The 19,987-nt window shown below is 35.4% G+C and overlaps 2 protein-coding genes across 2 annotated transcripts in view; both read left to right on the forward strand.

Annotated features, from left to right (window-relative positions):
* The window catches only part of LOC142335988 (protein EFR3 homolog A-like), a 39,550-nt gene extending 19,867 nt beyond the window's left edge, over nt 1–19,683 (forward strand). The window contains exons 10-15 of the mRNA XM_075384427.1: nt 4,615–4,804; nt 5,175–5,794; nt 13,324–13,481; nt 15,452–15,652; nt 18,588–18,700; nt 19,085–19,683. Of these exons, the coding sequence (XP_075240542.1) occupies nt 4,615–4,804; nt 5,175–5,794; nt 13,324–13,481; nt 15,452–15,652; nt 18,588–18,700; nt 19,085–19,315 (1,513 nt within the window). The 3' untranslated portion in view covers nt 19,316–19,683. The remainder of the gene's footprint in view (nt 1–4,614; nt 4,805–5,174; nt 5,795–13,323; nt 13,482–15,451; nt 15,653–18,587; nt 18,701–19,084) is intronic.
* LOC142336894 (geranylgeranyl transferase type-2 subunit beta-like) lies at nt 13,843–15,118 on the forward strand. The gene has a single exon (XM_075385864.1). The coding sequence runs from the start codon at nt 14,003–14,005 to the stop codon at nt 15,002–15,004; it is 1,002 nt and encodes a 333-aa protein (XP_075241979.1). The 5' UTR covers nt 13,843–14,002; the 3' UTR covers nt 15,005–15,118.
* Nucleotides 19,684–19,987: the final 304 nt, after the last annotated feature.

A 19,987-nucleotide genomic window follows, 5' to 3' on the forward strand; every position in this document is an offset into this window, starting at 1 on the left:
GTAACGTGTAAGACAGCCGAAGTACAAAGAGCCGATTTGAAAACATCCGATTTTGTTAAGAATGAATTGACTTCTCTGATTAAACTTTAATCATTAACTAATTGCTCGAAAAGTTAAATCTCATAATTTATCAATACTATTAAATAAAACTGAGGACAATATTTGGTTACATGACAATTTACCCAATGCCATTTTACCCTACGCCATTTTAACCAATACGAACTTACCCAATGGTCTTTGATGTTTTCGTTCAATTATCCGATTACAAATTAGCAGTCGCTATTACAAGGATGACTTAAAATATTTGTAGACAATATAATCCCATGGGTTGTGATAGTTTCACATCAAGTCCTACGGGACATTTAATTATATAGTCGGCTAAATTGCGGTTCTGGTAAATTTAGCAATAGGGTAAATTAGGTAAGTTGGCATTGGGTAAAATGGAATTGGGTAAATTGTCCTGACACTACAATATTTACTATATTCTAATTCTAACGAGACATTCCCTTGCTTTAGCGGCTGAAAGTGACTTGAGATGAAATTTTCCTAACCAAATTTTGATTAGGGTAATATCTCATCGGCCAATTATCTTTAATATTATAATAAAACTAGTATAATTATAATCAATACACAATACAAAATTTGTTGCAGACTATTGAAAACTGGAGATTAAGGGGGAGGGCAAATTGTAATTTGATACAAGATTATTGAACAAGTCGAATCTTTTAAATTTAGTTCAAGTTTCGCTAATTATATCTTTCGGCTCTAAAAAAGAAGTTCATGTATTGATTTTTTATTCCACTTTTTAATGTGAACTTTAAAAGCGGCGCCCTCGCTTTTAATAAGGCTTGTACCCACGCTTTTAATAATGCACTGAAGTGCCCTCCTTATGCCTAACTACCGCTCAATGAATACAACATTGCAATTTGTCGGTGATATGGTGAAACGTGAAGAAGATGCTATTTTACGAAACGTGAATCCTCGAATAATGGGATGGTCTGAACTAAGTTTTTCGTTTTTACAGTCTATTGTCTTCATTAAAAAGACTAACGAGGTGTTTGTGGTGAGCATAGAAAACAAAGCAAGGCGGCTCGGTAATGTGCGATCGCACATAAGATTTCGACCCCGCTCATTTACAATTTTGGCATAATTGTCTACCAAATGAGGAACAGATAGAAAAACACAAAAAATTCAAGTATTTTTCAAAAAAAAACTGGTGCATGAACGAAAAGATAGCCTCCAAAGCAAATAACTCAGTGGAGTAAAAAATGATGCATTAGATTGATGAGATATGCCGATAAGAAAGCGAGCGAAGACGAACGGCAAAATCAAACAACAACAACAAACATTAATTGCATCAAAAAATTTATGTCCGTTTTAAAAAACAAAACTTAATAACAAAGTCAAAATAGCGTCAGATAAAACTGAAAATCAACCAAATAACTTGTAATTCACCAGAAAAAAATGATTATTCACCAGTTCGTAATAAAGCTTGGTAACAATTAGACAAAAAAGAACAAAAAATTTAAAGTTAGAAAATTCGCTGAATTTAAAAAAGAAACAATTAATTTCAAAGTAATGAAAACCATTAGGAATCAACTAAAATATCCCATAGGTTTACAATTACCAATGCTTCTGAAGTGAATTAAGAACTCTTGGTATTCACTATAGAAGTGAATTAAGAACTCTTGGTATTCAATTTTTTATGCAGTTACAAAAAGAATAACAAATAGACAACAAACTAAAAATCAATTAAAACTGGCCAGAAAATGCTTTGGAAGCCGTAAAGCCTTACTTTGGCCCCCAAAATATGTTCGATTGCATATTCTTCGAACACTGATACTGTATTATCTGGCCGCTCATTAATGAAAATAAGCAACAATTAGACAAAAAAGAAAAAATGCAAAATTATGTAAAACTTGTTTTCTTTCGAAAAAAATTTATTTCCAAAGACATGAAAGCCATTAATTACAAAATGAAAAAGTTGAAAAGTTTCGTTTATTCTTCCAAAGGAAGCCCTCGAGACCTGCAATTAACCATAACTTGTCTTACGTCTACAAAAAGAACGTCAAATATGACAAAAATCAAAAATTAATTTACTTTTTTTTGTGAAAAACCCGTGTCGAAGCCAGTAATTTCATAACAATTCTTTAAAAACATTAGTTTTTTTGACACCAATCCCTTTTGACACTTTCCCTTGACAAAAATAATGTCATCTTTAACTTTTAATTAACGAGACCAGGTAACAACAGACAATAAAAGGAAAAAAATTGCGAAGTTGAAATATTTTTTTTTTTCATTTTGGAAAACAATTGTTTTCAAAGTCATAAAAGCCATTATATATCTTCTAATATCAGAACGTCGGCTCTTCTACTCTTCCAGGAAAAGCCAATCAAACCGGGTCATTGTACAGGAAATTGAATACGACTAAAAAGGCAAAGTAAAAACGACAGTTAAAGACAAAATTGAAAAATTCAATTAAAATTTTCGAGAAAGTATTGTCGAAGCGGTAAAGAACCACAATCGATATCTTTAAGAATTTAAATATTATCAATTGTGCGTTATTTTGAACGCGAAAAATGTGATATATGAACTGACAATAACGTGATAATTTGACAAAATTAGAAAACATAAAAATTGGGCATATACCTAAAAATTAAAAAAAAATTTGTGAAATCTAGTAGTATCAAGTTATAAAAAACGACTGATGACAATCCGAATTATTTTTGGATTGTAACAGTCCAAGATTGGTACAGAACTAGTCCTGCTAGTGTTGATTGTCCATTAGAAATATTTATTTTTTAGAATATCATCGATATAGATATTTTGTATGTTAAAAAATCAAAAGGAAATGTTTCGTTTTTGATAATCAACGAATAAAGTTAGCAAAAACGGCAAAGTTTTATTCACAGAGCACTCTCAACGGAATTTGAAGTGGAATTAGACCCATTTTCAGTCTACAGAGATTGTGTTAGTGGTATTTGGGTGTGCACTTCCTGCAAATTTAATCAGAGTGGACGAAAGAAACTTATTTCGTGCTGTTTTTGATGAAAAAGTCTGAATTTTGTGAAATTTTTAGCCGGAATTTGAGACAAAAAAATTCAATGAAAATAGCTGACAATGTGTTTTGTCTTTAAACGTAAAATCAACAACATTTTCATGAAAATTTTTTTATTAAATTTTATCAAAATTGGCGAAATTTTAGTCAAAAATTCCGATAAAAGGTGAATGAAATCAACGGAATTCACTATTTTCTCGAAAGTTTAGACCTCGATCTCTCCCTGTCAAAAAAGAAAATCAAAAAAATCTTTTTAATTCTATATTCTACGCTGGACAAGCTTTCTAATGATACCAGTCTCAACTCTCTACGATGAATATATCGATCGGCAAAAATTGACTGAACAAAAAAAAACCCAGTTGAGTATATAGTTCCCCCCCTCAAGAAGGGTCGGAACGATAAAGGGTTTGTTTAAGGACAAAGTAAGAAAATTCGTTTTGAGAAAATTTCAAAATGATATTTGCTGAAAAGATACAAAAAAACTGCTTGAGACCGGATTTAACAAAATTGAGTTATTTTTGAATGATTGGTCTGCTATATTTTTAGATTTTTGAAGACTTATAATGCATCAAGGGATAAATTGTAACGACCTCAGTGTTTACCCCTTACTGTCTATGATTAGTTAATTTTTATTGTTCTCGAACGAAGTTTGAAGCAGTTATTTTAAACTTGTTGGTCTTTTTATGCAAAGTTTTTGCTTGAGTTTATTTGCGCTTTTGTTCTAGAACATTTTGTGACTTCTCAAGTGACTCTTCACGCTTTATTCATTTTTGAATGATCTCAATTGCTCGCGTTGTTTGTTGCCAATATGAAACCGATTTTGTGCGGTTATTGATCAAAGTCGTTATGGCTGAATGGTTAAGATTTTAGACTGCTATCCTGGTGGTGGGTTCGAACCCCTGAGAGTTCGGAGTTTTGCACCCATAAGAAATATGTAAGCTATGCCCCTAAATTAAATTGACCATTGGCTATCGTCCGAGATTAATTTATCCGACGTTAGTCGTTTTGTTTTAATTTGAAATTGAGGGTAGAATTTGAAATCACAAATTTTTTGAATAGCACTATTTTGTCTTTGGTGACAGTGTTCGTTTTATTTGCTCTCGGGCGATGTTTGAAGCAATATTGTCTTTTTCTGCTAATTTTTTGCTTATCCGTTTTGATTTTCCGAGTGAATGTAACGTCCTCGACGTTTTGCGTGATCTAAATTGCAATGTGTATTCTAATATCATAAGAAAAGCACACGGAAGGGGTTTTGATTTTAGAGTAGTAGACAGGAAAGCTTTTGTTGAAGTCAATTGATAACACCTCTGCTAATTTAATATCAAACTTCTGAATTCGCATTTGACTGTTGTGCGCCTCAAGTTGAAAAATCTTATCAAAGATGCACCGAACAGACCGCGATTAATTTTTTGGTTGACGAATCACATGCTTGTCAATTTGCGCGATGTAAACGTTGAACATCATTCCTCTAAGGTAGTTAAATTATTGTATATGTATATTCAAACACTTTTTGCGGGAGTTAGAACTTTGTGTATATGTTCTTTCTCTCATTTTAGACAGAACAAGTCCTCTGGCGCAGTTCCGTCGCACTCATCATCAGAGGACACTCAAGCTGCAGTTTTATCAGAGACAGAGAGGAGGATGCAGAACTACCTGCTCAAGTGCATAGAGAGTGTCGCTCTACTATACACGACTGTCAACTACTCAGATACATTCAAAACTGGTATCATCACTCCACTCATACAGGTATTTTACTAATTTGATTCCGAATTGAAGGAATTAGCGCGCCGTGTACTTTTAAACGTCCGAATATGGTTGGCAACTTCGAAATTTGCTCTTTGCAATATTTAGTTACATTGGGAGAAGTCTGACCAGATTAAACCTCTTAAAATGGCGTTATTTTTGAACTGACATTTGGACAAGATTGAGCCTATTAAACTAGTCGAAATGACGTTGTCAATACCCATAGAAAATACCTCAAACTCACGATATTATACTGTTTTATTTTGTTTGCGAGATGCGCATAAATAGATGGAGATCATAATTGGGAATATGCAATGTTTACAGCATGTCGAAACATATTCTGCCGAAATTTGATTTGATTGTTTTAATTTAGTTGAGTGTAAGTCATGACCACGATGTTCGAATTCTTGCCTTGGGAATAACACAGCGATTGTTGGACAGACATGAGAACAGAGAAATACTGGTAAAAATGGACCTGCTTCCTCCAGACTTTGAGAACATTCGTAGCAAGGGCTTCCGATCTCCCAAAAACAGATCTGATCAGAACTTCATGAATGGAACCGGCCACTCGTTCTTTCACGCCATATACTGCAACTGCTTCAGTGAAGGCAACACGCGTGAAAACTATGACGCCATCTATTGCACGCTAGCACTGTTAATTGTAGAAGTCGGCTATGACGAAAACATGTTACTTGAGGTATTCAAATTACTGTTGGCAATTCAGGAAGAAATTAAAGACAGACTGAAGTTGAAAGGATCCTTAACAACGTTACAAGAGGAACAAGCAAAATATCATAACGATGTGCAACCAAACATGTTATCTGACGACCAAGTGATGTTTTTAAACGCATTCGTGGCGTGTATTTTCAACCTCATTGGCAAGTTGTTTGCCTTCACATACAAACATTTGGACGAATATGTGACAGGTGTGCTCTATCATATGTCAGTGCACAGTAAGCCCCTCATGGAAGCTCAAACTGCTGCAAAATTGAAGTGAGTACTGAATGAAGATCATTGATGCAATAAATCATAATCATTCCCACCATTTGATTTTAATGTTACTCTCGCAACGTTCAAACGTGCTGCTCTCAATCTGCGCAAGTTATTTGACAGGATTTAACTCAATGGCCAGTCAACTTAGTTCGTGTACTATAAAATGTTTAGGTGAAATTGTCGGGCAAGGTTTTAGTATTTACATAACAAGAAGTGACACTTACATCTACAGCCTATCAAATAAGCGTTTTTGAATCCAACAAACAATTGATCCTTTTTTCAGAACTTCAATCGTTTTCAGATCTCACCTGTCGTTTGCCAGCAGAACGCGCCACGTGGGTATAATAGCAAAAACTGACATTTTTGAGAGCTCATTATAGTTTTTATAAAGTAGTTATGGTGGAGTGAATTTCTAGGTTAATTTTCCAACGCTCCATGAAATAGAACTTGGTACTTTATGAGAGCCTGGCTTTTTGGTTTTTTCTGATGTCAATTCTGGCCGTGATATAAGTGGTGGAATGACATAAAAATGGGATCATTGAAAAACTCGAAAAACATAATTGATCCTTAAGGAGACTTTTTGTTTCTCCGGGAAAATTGGCTGAAGTGTTTAGAATTCGTTCATTTTTTTCGGATTTTCATGTTTGAAAAGCTTTAAGACAGGTGGCGTATGCAACAAATTAAATCAATATCTGATACTTTATTAATAGCTGCCCTCATCTTCTCAGCCGGCTATTATAGCGGCCCTATTTTTTGCGACTCGACGAGGAGTAATTGTGGTCTTTAATAGGAGACTTCCATTTTTTAGAGGATGTGTTTTAGAGGAAGCCAAATGCCGTACGTGAAAAGAACTGTTTAGAGCAATATGATGATTAAAAGTAAAAATTAAGAGAGAATTTAGAGTGGTTTATTCAAGCATCATTATTATGAGAGAGAGAGAGATGTGAAAAAATTTTGCGCTTAGCGAGCGATGTTTTTTTGATCACGTACGGCTTCTCAGAGCGGTTTTTAGTTTTAACTCTACTTTTTCAGTGATAGGTATTTTCAATTATCTAAGCTAGTAATTTTATGTTTGAGATCGTTTTCGAACTTTTGAAGCAAAAATTAGTCATGCAATTTTGAGCTATTTTGCAATTTTGTCCTGCTGGACGCTTTTTCAACAATTTTTGTAATCTCCTTAATTTTTCGTATCATTTTGGGGGTTTTATGGCTGACCTCTGTTCTTCTAGTGGTACTGATAATCTTTCGACTTGATTTATTTTATTTTTGAGGTATGTTTGTTAAAGGTATGTTTCAGCCAATTTTGGCATTTTCGTCATTTTTTTAAGTTCTTTGGCCTATATATTTAATCTTTCTTGAACTTTGTTAGGTAGTACTGCCTAGAATTGATACTTCCTTGTTATACAGGGCAGTTTTAGCTCAAATAAATTATCAGATTAGTATTTTGGTAGGTTTTTGTGATTTTTAAATCAATTTTTAGTATGTCTTTGAAACGAATTTGGTGGGTGAGTGATTGATCTGAAGAGTTCCTAAAAAGTTTTCAGACAAAGTGCTGGGGAGTAACGTGTTAGCATTTTGTAGGGATTTTTGTAAAATTCTTTTTATTTTTCTTCCATTCCCTCAGTTTCCTCCCTAAATACTATTTTTTCTTTAATCAGTTGTAGTCGACTATAGAATGATTCTTTATCGCTTTTTCTATTGCCAAATTTTTGTTCGGAGTTTCATGTTTTGAAGACAGTTCTTCAGATATTTTTATCAGTTTTTGTTATCAGATTTGGTCTTTCTATTATTAGTTTTACTGTTTTTTTTTTCAAAAGGATGAGTGTAATATAGTAAATTTTTTTTCTTAGCGAGTATTTAGCTTGGGTCTAAGTAAATTTATACTTCAATTCGGTTCCAGAGTCTTCTGGTCGATAAACTTTTTCAAGTCATAGCTTGTTTAACATTTGCGTGAATTGTTTTTGACTTCTGTATACTAGTGTTTTTGTTCGCTCATTCTGATCAAAGTGGCTTTGACTGAAAGTTATTCAGTAAAGCAATCTGACGTGAACGGTGTTATGAAAACGAAATCAAGAATGGAAACAGAGATAAACCCGTAAAGTCCATTTTTAGATAGAAATGCTAAAGAAATTCGAATTTTTCGAATTGCTTAATTGAAGTTTTTATCATTTATTTATTTGGGTACTTTTGGTCTTTTTTGCGATTTTCCGCTTGATGGTCTTTTATTTAGAGTGGATGAATTGTTGAAGCTGAAAGAAACGCAGTATTTGTGCATTTCTATCAGAGTTCAACCTTTATCTTAGGGTTGTGCAATCAAGCTACTGAAAAGGAATAATTTATGGTGTAAAGGGGCAAATTTGATATGCTTGGGCCCGGGTCAAACACTGCTCTCGGTTCTTAACAATAAATGTCAAGCATTTAAGAATTGTGGCAAAATATAGTTTTTAAGAGCCGCAAAGCGATAGCTGCGGCTTTTTTCGGCCTTCTCGTGGTTTTTACGACTCAGAGTTGTATTGGTTTTCCCCGAGGTTTTTTTAATGGAAGTATTATTCGTTCAGGCGGCGTTTTGTCTTAAAAGCAAAGTGAGTGGGATTGCTGTGTGAACTAATTGCAGCTGATCGAGACACGATTGTTGTTCATACTCTGCTTTGAATGAAGTTTTGACTATCAAAAGTTTATGGACTGAATAGTGCGTTTAGAAAACCGGTTTCGGTCCATTTTGCTGCGTTTGGCTGATTTGTTTTTGGTTAGGTTTATCTATATACTTTTTGTATCGTAGGATCCTGCAGGATTATGTGACCTTCTACTGATGATTTTACAGTGTTTTGAGGGCCAAATAATGTTCAAATGGTCTTAATTTTCTCATTTTTAAGGCAATTTTTGGCTTTTCTGGTAATTTTTTTGTTTGCTTTACGTGGTTTTTCAGGTAAGCTGTGTTTTTGAATAGTCGCCGTCAGCCTCTCAAAAGGCTATTATTTGGGCGCTCTCCCTTTTTTTCAATTCGCTTTACCTTTATATCACGTTTTTCGTTTTACATAAGTCACGACTTTCACGCTTGACTTGACTTACCTCACTCACTGTTTCAACTGAATGAATTTTTTTCACGTATTGAATTACGCAATGTAGTGAATACGGCCAATGTCGAAAGATCAAAATCAAAAGAAACGGGATAAATCGATAAAGCCCGGTCATTAAGTCATTAGGTTATCAAAGTTCATTAGAGCCATTGCCAGCTGATATTAGTATTAAGCTTAATACCTTTCAGTTTAGAAGCTGAAGTCGGTATAGGTTTAGAATCTAACTGAAACTGCACACTGAATTTGAACAATTTTTGAAACTTAGGAAAAATTTTGTCGGTTTCTATCTCTTCTTTATTTTTCTGTTTCAATCCCGATGCGCGTCTAGCGCGTCAGCGGCGGCTGTTTTCCGGCAATTTGCCGGCTATGTTTTTAAATATAACAATAATCCAGTTTAGCTATTTTTTTCAGCTATTTTTGGCTATTTCAGGTTTGAATCACTAGAATAAGCCTCTCCGTCACGGATTTGAAATTCGTTTTTTTTGGTATTTAAATTGTTTTCTGACTGTGAATGTTTGAGGTCCAATTAAAAGTTGTTTCATAATTTTAACGTTCAACGTTTTTCGATGTGAAATAATAAAAGTTTTGTGGCTCTTTTTTCATAATTTTAAATTGGTTTAATAGCCACCGTCAGCCTCCGTTTCAACTGAATGGATTTTCATTTCTTTCACTCATTGAATTACGCAATGTACTGAATACGGTCAATGTAAAAAGAGCAAAATTAGAAGAAACTGGATAAAGCGATAAAGCCTGATCAATAAATCATTGTACTTGGTTCATCAAATTTCATTAGAGCCATTGCTAGCTGACAATAATATTATTAAGATTAATGACTTTCATTTTAGAAGCTGAGTTAAGTATAAGTTTATAATCTAACGAGCTACATGCCAAATCAGATCACTTTTTCACACCTTGAAAAGTTCTCGTCAATTTCATTGCTGCTCTTAATTTGGTTGCGCGTAAATTGGTGGCCATAGTTGGTGGTAATTGATAATTGTTGGCCATATATTTTTTAGCTTTTTGCTCTGGCGTTAAAAATTTGGATATTTCTGCTTTTCTTTTAATTTATTTCACTTTTTGTTCGTTTATGAATGTTTTTAAAATTCCGTTCTAAGTTTGCTAGAAGTTAAATAGCTAAATTGTTAATTTTTGGAAAATTTTCTTGGAGACAGGTTTTCTTGGACCTAGTAATTTTTTTCAATTCAGTTCAAGTTCTCAGATTATTTTAAGCCTTACGTTTTCTTATCGACTGTTTCGGGGCTGTAGTGTGAATCGTGGTATTTTAGTTTTTCAAGACTGATTTTATGGAAGCAATTTTTTGTGTGGTATGCTTTTTCAGGGTTGCAAAACTTCTTGGTTTCACTATCATTTCGTTTTCTTTCCAAATGGTTTTTTTTTGTCGTTTTACCTATTGTCTCGAGGACTATGCATTCGGTAATTTTTTTGTTTCAATCATGTCAATGCTGAAATTTTCTGTTACACGCCTGTTCGTTATACACTATTTGTCGTTATGAATTAATATAACTAATCATGATAGGCCAGGGAAGTTAGATTTTGATGAAAACTAGGTTTTGACTTCAATAGCGTTTACTACTGCGCAACTAAATCATGAGAAATTAAATTGGTGTTCAATTTTTGGGTGTCTTCCCAAAAGTCTGATGATTTGTTAGGTTGTTCAGAATGGCCGACGCTTTGAGCCCTTTCAGGATTTTGTTCCGGTTATGTTATTTATATCTTCAAGGTTTTGGTTTCGACGAATGACGTCACGATCAGTTGAAATCTGCTTTTGCTTCTAAGCAATTTCGAATGAATTGCATGCGGGGCTTATTTTTATAGCTGCGAAGCTGAGCGGAGCTATATTGCGGTGCTCTTGGTTTTTTTCGTCATCTGCCGTTCTTTTTCGCTTTACATTTGTTCACACAATAAAGCTGAAAAAGTTCAATTTTCTGAATGAATTCATCCTCTCACTAACGGCATATGCCCAAGTGACGTCGTTTCTCACTCTCTCTAGGAAAAGTTTTCAGATCATTTGCATGATTAGATTTTGGTCGTACGTGACCTACCTCACTCAATAAAATGACTTTGACATTTTAAAACTTAAATTTAATTTGAATTAGTGTAAGGTCAAAGGAACTTATGTCTAATTTAATTTTTGATAGCCGCACAGCGATAGCTGGGGCTGTTACTGGCCTTCTCTTGGTTTTTTTACAATTCAAAGAATTTGAATTGTATTGTGGCGCTGTCTTTTTTTTAAGATCTGTTCACATTTTCATGATTTTTGAAGTGAAATTGTAGTAGTGATTTTGGTCACAACGAAACAGGAAGTGGAGCAAAACAGCGAGTGGTTTTGCGGCGTGAATTTTTTCGCTCTAATTTTAAAGAGTGAGAAAACGGTGTTTGAACGAAAAATCGCTTTCTCGCTAGGTTTTTTTGTTCACATGCGGCAATTTCACTTTGATATTTACTGTTTTTTTTTCGATTTTTTGGATAAGATTTTTTTCTAAATGGTTGTCCTAATCCATTCATAGTTCATTCTAGTTCTAGTTTTTTGTCTGAACTAAATTTCAATTTCTCGCTAGTGTTTTTTGTTCACATGCAGCATTTTGACATTGATTTTCTGTTTTTTTAAAAATATTTTTATAGAGTTTTTTAAAAATTGTTTTCCTAATTCACTCGTAGTCGGTTTTAGGTCCAATTTTTCTTTTAGTCAATGAAAATTCTATGAATTGTACGTCAGGACTTTTTCTGCTGTTTTTTTGTTTCCTCGTCTGACGCTCTTTTTTCGTTTTACATTTGTTCACACCTCAAAGCTGAAAAGTCATTTTCTGAATGACTTCTTGCTCTCACTAACTAATTTTGTGCGCGTGATGTCATTTCTCACTCTCTCTAGCAAAAATTTTCTTCTGTGATTAGATTTTGATCATAAGTGACTTACCTCACTCAATAAAAATGACTTCTGCACTTTAAAATTTCAGTTTATTTTGAATCAGTTTAAGGTCAAAGGAATTCATATGTGTAATAAGGGTCCCTAATGAAAAGACTTTTGCGCAATGAATTATAACAAGTTTTATTAATTTGTCGTTCAGTTTTTTACATAGCTGTTTGAGCGGCGTCGATAACTTTTTCAACTTATATCTGTATCTGTTTCTATCTCTGTCTTACGGCACGCAAGTCTATCCTTTCGCAGCTATTCCGGCAATCTGTCGGCTATGTTTACTCTTAGAGGACTTCCTCACTTTCAAAATGATTTTTCTCAAGAGATAAGGTCAACTGATTGTGTCACTCGAATTGATGGTTATTTGGAAGCAGCTAATAGAAGCAAGAAGTTATAGAGATTCTTAATCAAAACATAGCGCTGCAACAATCAATGAACAGAAGAGAAATTTCTCTTCGGTCTGCTTTTGGCATCTTTTTGAGATTGTAGATGTGCGAAGCTATCGCGGCTATTTTCTGGCAATCTTCCAGCTATGTTACGAGATGCTGATCAAAATTCGGTACGAAATTTTACCACAGTATGGTTTTTCGTAGTATTAATAATCTCGTTGATCAATCAAGTTTTGAATACGGAAAGTGGCGTCTTTAGATTCTTTTAAGAACCAGAATATTCTGTGCGTGTGGGATAAATGGTGGTACAAAAAGCAGTGAACTTTGTTTGAACATAAAACGGTCATGTGTTCAGCTTCTTTTGCAGTTTATAATCGCAAACGTTTTCTTGAGGTAGGCTAAAATCTCAAACTGTTCGAGAATTTATCTAACAAACTGTGCTTTGAGTGCGCGTTTTCTATTGTAAAATTGTGAAGTGATGTTTTTAATCTGTTAGAACAAGTAGTTTAGGCACTTCAGGAAATGGGAATATATTGTTTTCTCATAATATGTTTACGTAATATCTCACAGTACATCGTATAATCTTTGAAGTAATATTTCTCGGTCATTTTCGAAGGCTTCTGTTACAGCTATCTGCTCAGTTATCGTCTGGCCTGTCATAACGCTCCGGACAACAGGTGAATTATGACATTTCATGGCATCTATCCCAGAGCTTATCGTTCGTTTCATAAGCCATTATTGCTTAATTGCTTGCGGTAGTCAATCGCCAAATTTTAGATGCTTTTCAAGCTTTGTGGGTTTATTAGCAGAAGTGTGTATTTTTCAGAATTGATCATTAAGGAGCTAGCCATGTGTATCCTAATTGATGTTACCAAAATCGCAAATGTTCCATTATCTAATTGTCCTTTTATCCGTTATGAAGTGTAGACAGTGTAGAAGTGATTCGCAAGAGTCGGATAACATCAATGAAGCTCTTCCACACAGTTCGGAAGACATGTTGATATGCTTAACGAAACTGCTCTCATCTTTAATAAATTTTAAAAACGGGGCTAAAACTACCTACTGAAACCATTCTGATCTCTTTCATTTCGCCATTAACCAAATTCAGAAATTTTGGCGACTGTTTAGGACTCTAGCCAAGAAAACCGAAGGTGCTATGGACCAGCAACTCTCCAGATCAAAGACAAGTCTGAATGAGTTCGGATTCCAAGAGGCGGATCTGGAGTCATCATTGAACAAGGACGGCTTCAGTGCTAACTTCACCAAATTTGTACCCAAGAATAAAGGTAGGATTTTAAGCCAGCTTTTTGTTAATGCTCCACAGGCAGTTGTGATTTGTTTTCAGCGTCGCGAAAATTGCTTATCGATTTTCCAGTAGAAATCTGTTTCCCTTTCCTGCTTGGCCTCCCTAGCATTTGTTTTGTTTCCCTAAGACCTTTCAATGAATCGAAAGTGTTTTTGAATTAATAATGATTTGTAGTGCGGTGAAGAGATGAAAGTCTTCACATTTTATGTAAATCAAGGGGTAAAATAGCCAATAGGGGGGGGGGGGGGGTGGTGGGTGCTGGCAGAAAAGAAACAGCTCCTGAAGTTCATGGATAGCATGCAACGCTTGGTAATTTCATTGCGTCGTTTCCTTGATACCAAACATGGGCTTATTGGATGTTTAACTATATCTAGTTTTTATCTTCCTAACAAAAACAAGTCCGCTAGAAATAGTGTATTTGTTGAGCGTTTCATTTCTAATGGAAAATATATTATGGTAGCATACTTTTTTTCAGATTTGTAGTTTTCGTAAATCTATGCAATGACGACACGTGATGTAACAATTAGTTCAGACGTTCCCACTGAATTACTGCTTGACCTGCATTCCAAATTTTTACTCAAGTATGGAGAAAATGAAGATGATTTTGAGTTTGCAGTGACTGATTTTCTCAGAATTAGTGGTGTGTATTGGTGTGTCACGGCAATGGACATTATGGGACAGCTGGACGCTATGAAAAAAGACGAGATAATTAAGTTTGTAATGGAATGTTATGACGAAAGTTCGGGGGGTTTTAGACCTTGCACAGGTCACGATCCGAATTTGCTCTACACGTTGAGTGCCGTTCAAATATTGACAACTTTTGATAGCCTGAATAGAGTCAACGCGAATAAAATTGTTAGTTACGTTAAAAGTTTGTATCAAAGTGATGGAAGTTTTTTCGGTGATAAGTGGGGAGAAGTTGACACTCGGTTTTCATTTGGAGCAGCAGCAATTTTGTTCCTACTTAAAAGAATGGATGAAATCGATTGGAAGCCAGCTACCGATTTTGTTCTTCAATGTATGAATTTCGACGGAGGGTTTGGAACCAGACCGGATTCTGAAAGTCATTCGGGTCAGATTTACTGCTGTGTGGGTTTTTTGACTTTGACAGGAGGTCTGCATCATGTAGAAGTCGATAACTTGTCTTGGTGGCTCGCAGAACGACAGTTGCCTCAGTCAGGGGGTCTCAATGGGCGCCCGGAGAAGCTACCAGACGTTTGCTATTCCTGGTGGGTTATCGCGAGTTTGGCGATGTTGAAGCGCGTTCACTGGATTGACGCGAAGAAGTTAACTGGTTTTATTCTGGCTTCTCAAGATTCTGAAACTGGTGGTATTTCGGACAGACCTGGTGATATGTCGGATCCATTTCACACGTTGTTTGGACTTGCCGGAATGTCCCTCATAGGGGCTGAGAACAATTTAAAGAAAGTGAACCCTTGCCTTTGTATGACAGAAGATGTCCTTAGAAGGCATGATCTGAATATTAAGTATTTACCCTTTTGATCTCATCTGCATAGTCATTCGTCACAACATAGTTGTAAAGACGTTGTTTCAGCCTCCTAGCCCCCTCCCCCTCTTTGAGCAGTTGGGTTAAAAAGCGGTGTATGCTTTTCAAACTTCAGCGGTGTATGCTTTAAACTTGAAGTCGAATTCACAATATCAGAAACGGATTTACATCCGAGGCGAAACAGCATAGATTCAAATTCGTTTTTTAAATCAATGTAAAATATTGTCTGAATCTGTATATTGTATTAAATTATACGAAAATTAAATCATTGTTCTCAACATTTTTTCTGCAGTAAATGATAATTGAATGTGTACGAGAAAGCAGGGATAGAGTACAACAGATAGAAAGGAAAAGTTTCCATGAACATTTTTTAAATCAATTTGTGCCTTGAACATTACACCTCAAAGCTTTTTGTTGATTCAATATAAACAGAACTGTTTCAGTGGACCTGCTGAGGCGGAACAGTCTGGATTCTGGAGTGAACAACCCGGGAGTAGGTGGTACAACTCACAGGAGCAGTATTGTAGCCACTGATCTCAATCTAGACTTGGATTCTGACTACGGATCAGCACATTCTGTGAACAGAGCTGGGACTATGGACACTAGTGATGTATTGGACATACAGAAGATTAAAGTCATACTGAGTGAGTATTTTTTATACAATGTATTCAATGCAGTCTTTCAACGTAGAGCATCGGATAACGGAGTAAAATCTATCTTCGCTTGACGTCACTCAGTTAATTGCAGTTTTTTTTTCAATGAACTTCATCACAATCCCAAAGTTTTTAATTGCTCTCAAACGAAGTATGTGGCAACTACTTGGGTCCTGTTGATGCTTACGACTCGAAGAGGAGTATTGGCGTGATACATGCTTTTGATTGCTCTCGAACAAACTTTGAACCAATTATTGTAAATGCGTGTCTTTTTAATTTATGCAAAATTTTTTCTTGACAGCTTTGACTTTTTAGTCGGAATAAAACTTTCTTTCGCTCGCTTTATCGATTTAACTTTCGTTCTTAAAAATAGGATAAATTTGTGAAATCCGAGAGCATTAAGTCTCACAGCAGCTCTATTTAGGCTTCACTAAGCTCTAAGTGCACGGTTCAGAGAAGCTGCTGACGAGCGCTTGAGAAGACAGATTTTCATGGTTTAAAGTGCAATCTATGACCGTCCCCCTCCATTTAATCCACCATACCAGCTTTTATCTTCAACTGGAGGCTAGCTCGCGTGTGCTTAAGCTAGCTACAACCAAAGCCAAACCTTCGCTTGTCGTTCGAGGGCAATTAGTCCGGCTGTTCCAAAGCTGAAGCATATCCGTTCTTCAATTGAATTTTGACTTATCATAGATTCTTCGATTGGGCTTTAAAATTTAAAGTACTTTGTTTGCTTCTAACACTTATAGTACTTACATTCAGGGTGAAAATGTTATCATAAGAAGTTTAGCTGAGTGAGCAGTGCTTCTGGCGAGGGATCGGGAGGTTCATAGTTTGAATCACGGTGTGGTCAACTGTTTTTGCACCCATAAAGAAAAATTGATCTAGGCTACAGCCCCTGCATTGAATTGCCTCGTCTGTTGTTCAAGAGCAATTCTTCCGACATTAGTCGGTTTATGTTTTATAGCTGCGAAGCTGTAAGCTGAGTGTATTTATATTGCGATATTTGTGCTTTTTACAGTTGAACTAATTTGAATTGTATTGGGCGCTGTCTTTTTTTTAAATATCTGTTCACACATTTTCATGATTTTTGAAGTCAAATTGAAGTTATGACATTGGTCACGCCGAAACAGGAAGTGGAGCGAAAAAGCAAGTGGCTTTGCGGCGTGAATTTCCAACGCTATTTTAAAAGTGTGAGAAAGTGATGTTTGAACAAAAATTTGCTTTCTCGCTAGTGGTTTTTTTGTACACATGCAGAATTTTTAAATTGATTTTTATCGTTTTATCGATTTTTTATTAATAGCCGCACAGCGATAGCTGGGGCTATTATTGGCTTTCTCTTGGTTTTTACAATTCAAAGAATTTGAATTGTATTGGGGCGCTGTCTTTTTTTTTTAAGATCTGTTCACACATTTTCATGATTTTTGAAGTCAAATTGGAGTGGTGATTTTGGTCACGCCGAAACAGGAAATGGAGCGAAAAAGCGAGTGGTTTTGCGGCGTGAATTTTTTTTGCTCTAATTTTAAAGTAGAGTGAGAAAACGATGTTTGAACAAAAATTCGGTTTCTCGGTAGTGGTTTTTTGTTCACATGCGGCAATTTCACTCTGATTTTTACTGTTTTTTCGATTTTTTGAATCGGATTTTTTTAAATTGGTTTTCCCAATCCATTCAGAGCTCATTCTAGGCCTAGCTTTTTGTTTGAATTAAATTTTCATTTCTCGCTAGTGGTTTTTTTGTTCACATGCGGCATTTTGACATTGATTTTCTGTTTATTTCTTATTTTTTTGTTCTGATTTTTTTTAAAATGGTTTTTTCAATTCAATTATAGTCCATTCTAGGTCTAGTTTTTCTGTTTAGTCAATGAAAGTTCTTTGAATTGTACGTCAGGACTTGTCCTGCTATGTTTTTTTATTTCGTCGTCATGATTTTTGTTACGACCATATGACGTCACAGCCACTTTTTGTTCATTCGTTCATGCAATTTCAGTTGAATTGCATATGTGACGTCATTTTTCGCTCGCAGCAATAACTTATACAGATTTTTAATCAAAATATAACAGATCAGCCTTCAATGAAAAGACGATTTTTTTGGTCTGTCTTTTTTACTGTTTTTTTTAGACTGCCGATCTACGAATCTATTGCGGCTATTATCTGGCAATCTGCCAGCTATGTTCTGATTTTTTATCTAAATGGTTTTTCCAATCCATTGATGGTCCATTTTTTGCTCATTTTTGTTAAGTGAATGAAATCTTTGAATTGTAGGTCAAGTCTTGTCCTGCTATGTTTTTTAGTTCGTCGTCGTTCTATTTTTGTTTTACATTTAATCACCCCGCAAAGCTGAAAGTCATTTTTTCTGAATTACTTCTTCCTCTCAATAACTGCATTTGCGCGCGTGACGTCATTTCTCACTATTAAAGGTTTTGCAGCCAGTTACGTAATTAGGTTTTGATCATATGTGACTTACCTCAATTGAATGACTTTTGCAATTAAAAGATTAATTTGAATTAAAGGTTAAATGAACTCATATATGCAGTAAAGGCCCCTAATTAAAAAAAGCTTTCGCGGAGTGAATTTCACTAAGCCTTATTAATTTATCGCTGAATGTTTTTACATAATTTTTTGAACGGCGTCGATAAATTTTTCAACGTATATCTCGCAGCTATTCTGGCAATCTGCCGGCTATGTTTTAAGCTCGCTTGACTCTTCGTTTATACCCTGTCTATGCTTAAGCTTGATAAAACCAAAGCCGAAAAACAAAGACGGTTGTTTTGTTTTGCGTCCGACAGTTGTCGGTTTGTAATTATATTAAATTAAGTATCTGTGAGCCTTTTAGCTAAGATTTTCGGACAAGTGATTTTTTTCATTATTACAGCTATTTTGGAGAAATAGGCTCCAGCTGTATGAGGCAATTAGTTTGCGTTTTCAGCTGAAGGTATAAGTTGGGAAGAGAAGGCAGAGGAGGACAGACAGAGGAGACAGTTCATTCAGGACTTCAAAGAGAGACCAATCAGGGAGATTGCCGAGGAAATGTGTAGAGAGGTAAACTAAACAAAAGCTCAAGCCTCATGCTATGCTTCAACGTATACTGCTAAATAATAGTTAGCTGCATATTGGGGGAATTTTCAGGAAAATACAACCTCCCTATTATATCTAGTAATTATGGGTGTTTAAGTTGTTTTCCAATAAAATATAGTTGTTAAAAGATATTAAATTCTCGTTAGTTATTAGAAGCACTAGAACAATTAAGGAAAATGTTGTGAATTTGACGATCTAGATCTAAGTTTGTTTGCAAACACTCAACTAAACGTGTAACCTATTAGTCAAAGTGCGAGTTGACTTTATCGAGTGCTTTGTAATAACAACTATAAATTCTCCAGAAAAGCTCCTACCAGAAAATATTACTCACGATTACGTTGTTTCCAGAGCAAAGAGACGTACATGAAGCGTAAGAGGATCTTGGACATGATAGAGGACTATGGTAAGAAGAAACATACTTCCAATTTCCCACCTGAGCTCATGGCACAAGCAGAATCCACCAACGTCAGGTTCAGCCAGGATGCAGATCAAGTCGACACTCCCTCCGCTCCCAGAGCAGAACGATTCGCAGTTAGCTCAGCTGAGGACATTCAATTTCCACCAGGGTTCCTTATATGATCATGGTTGCTTCACATCAATGCTATCTTTCGGCCTCTCGTAAATAATATATGTCTACAATTGGTAATCAACGCGTGGTTCCATTTAATAAATAGACGTGCAGTTGATCCGTGAAGGGCTAGATGAACAATGCGAAGGCCTAGATAATAGAGTCAGCCAATTTTTTAAAACCATTCCTTGTTTGGTAAGGAGCAGTTCTCTCAAATCATAGTCTTGTCATGAACCAAGAATCATTGTTACTTTTATGCAATCAGCATGCTTCTAATGTGAAAACTGTTGGAACATTTAAAATGAATAGGTTTGCAAATTATCAAAGGTGCTATGCGACTCATCACTGGGGTTTTATTTTTTACCACAGATACGGAATTGCACGAAGTCTTAATTTCTTGGGTTAAAAGGTATTTCTAGTAATTGTTAAGAAATCCTAGTTATATTACAATTATTATTGAGCAACTGGATTCAAGATTCGAACTTTAGAATTGAACATATTTTGCAAATACGTATTTTGCAAATCGTATTTTCATCGAGTTCCTCTGGTTCCTTGTTTTCCGATGATAAATCGTCAATATATCTTAATAACTGCTCGTCACTGTCCTCTGATGTGCCTTCTCTGTCAATAAAAATGTCTTCGGCGGTTGTTTTGTTGAGCTGTTTAGACCAACTGAGCCTTCG

The sequence above is a fragment of the Convolutriloba macropyga genome, chromosome 3 (assembly GCF_964194025.1).
Source record: "Convolutriloba macropyga chromosome 3, txConMacr16.3, whole genome shotgun sequence".
Classification (NCBI taxonomy): Eukaryota; Metazoa; Xenacoelomorpha; order Acoela; family Convolutidae; genus Convolutriloba; species Convolutriloba macropyga.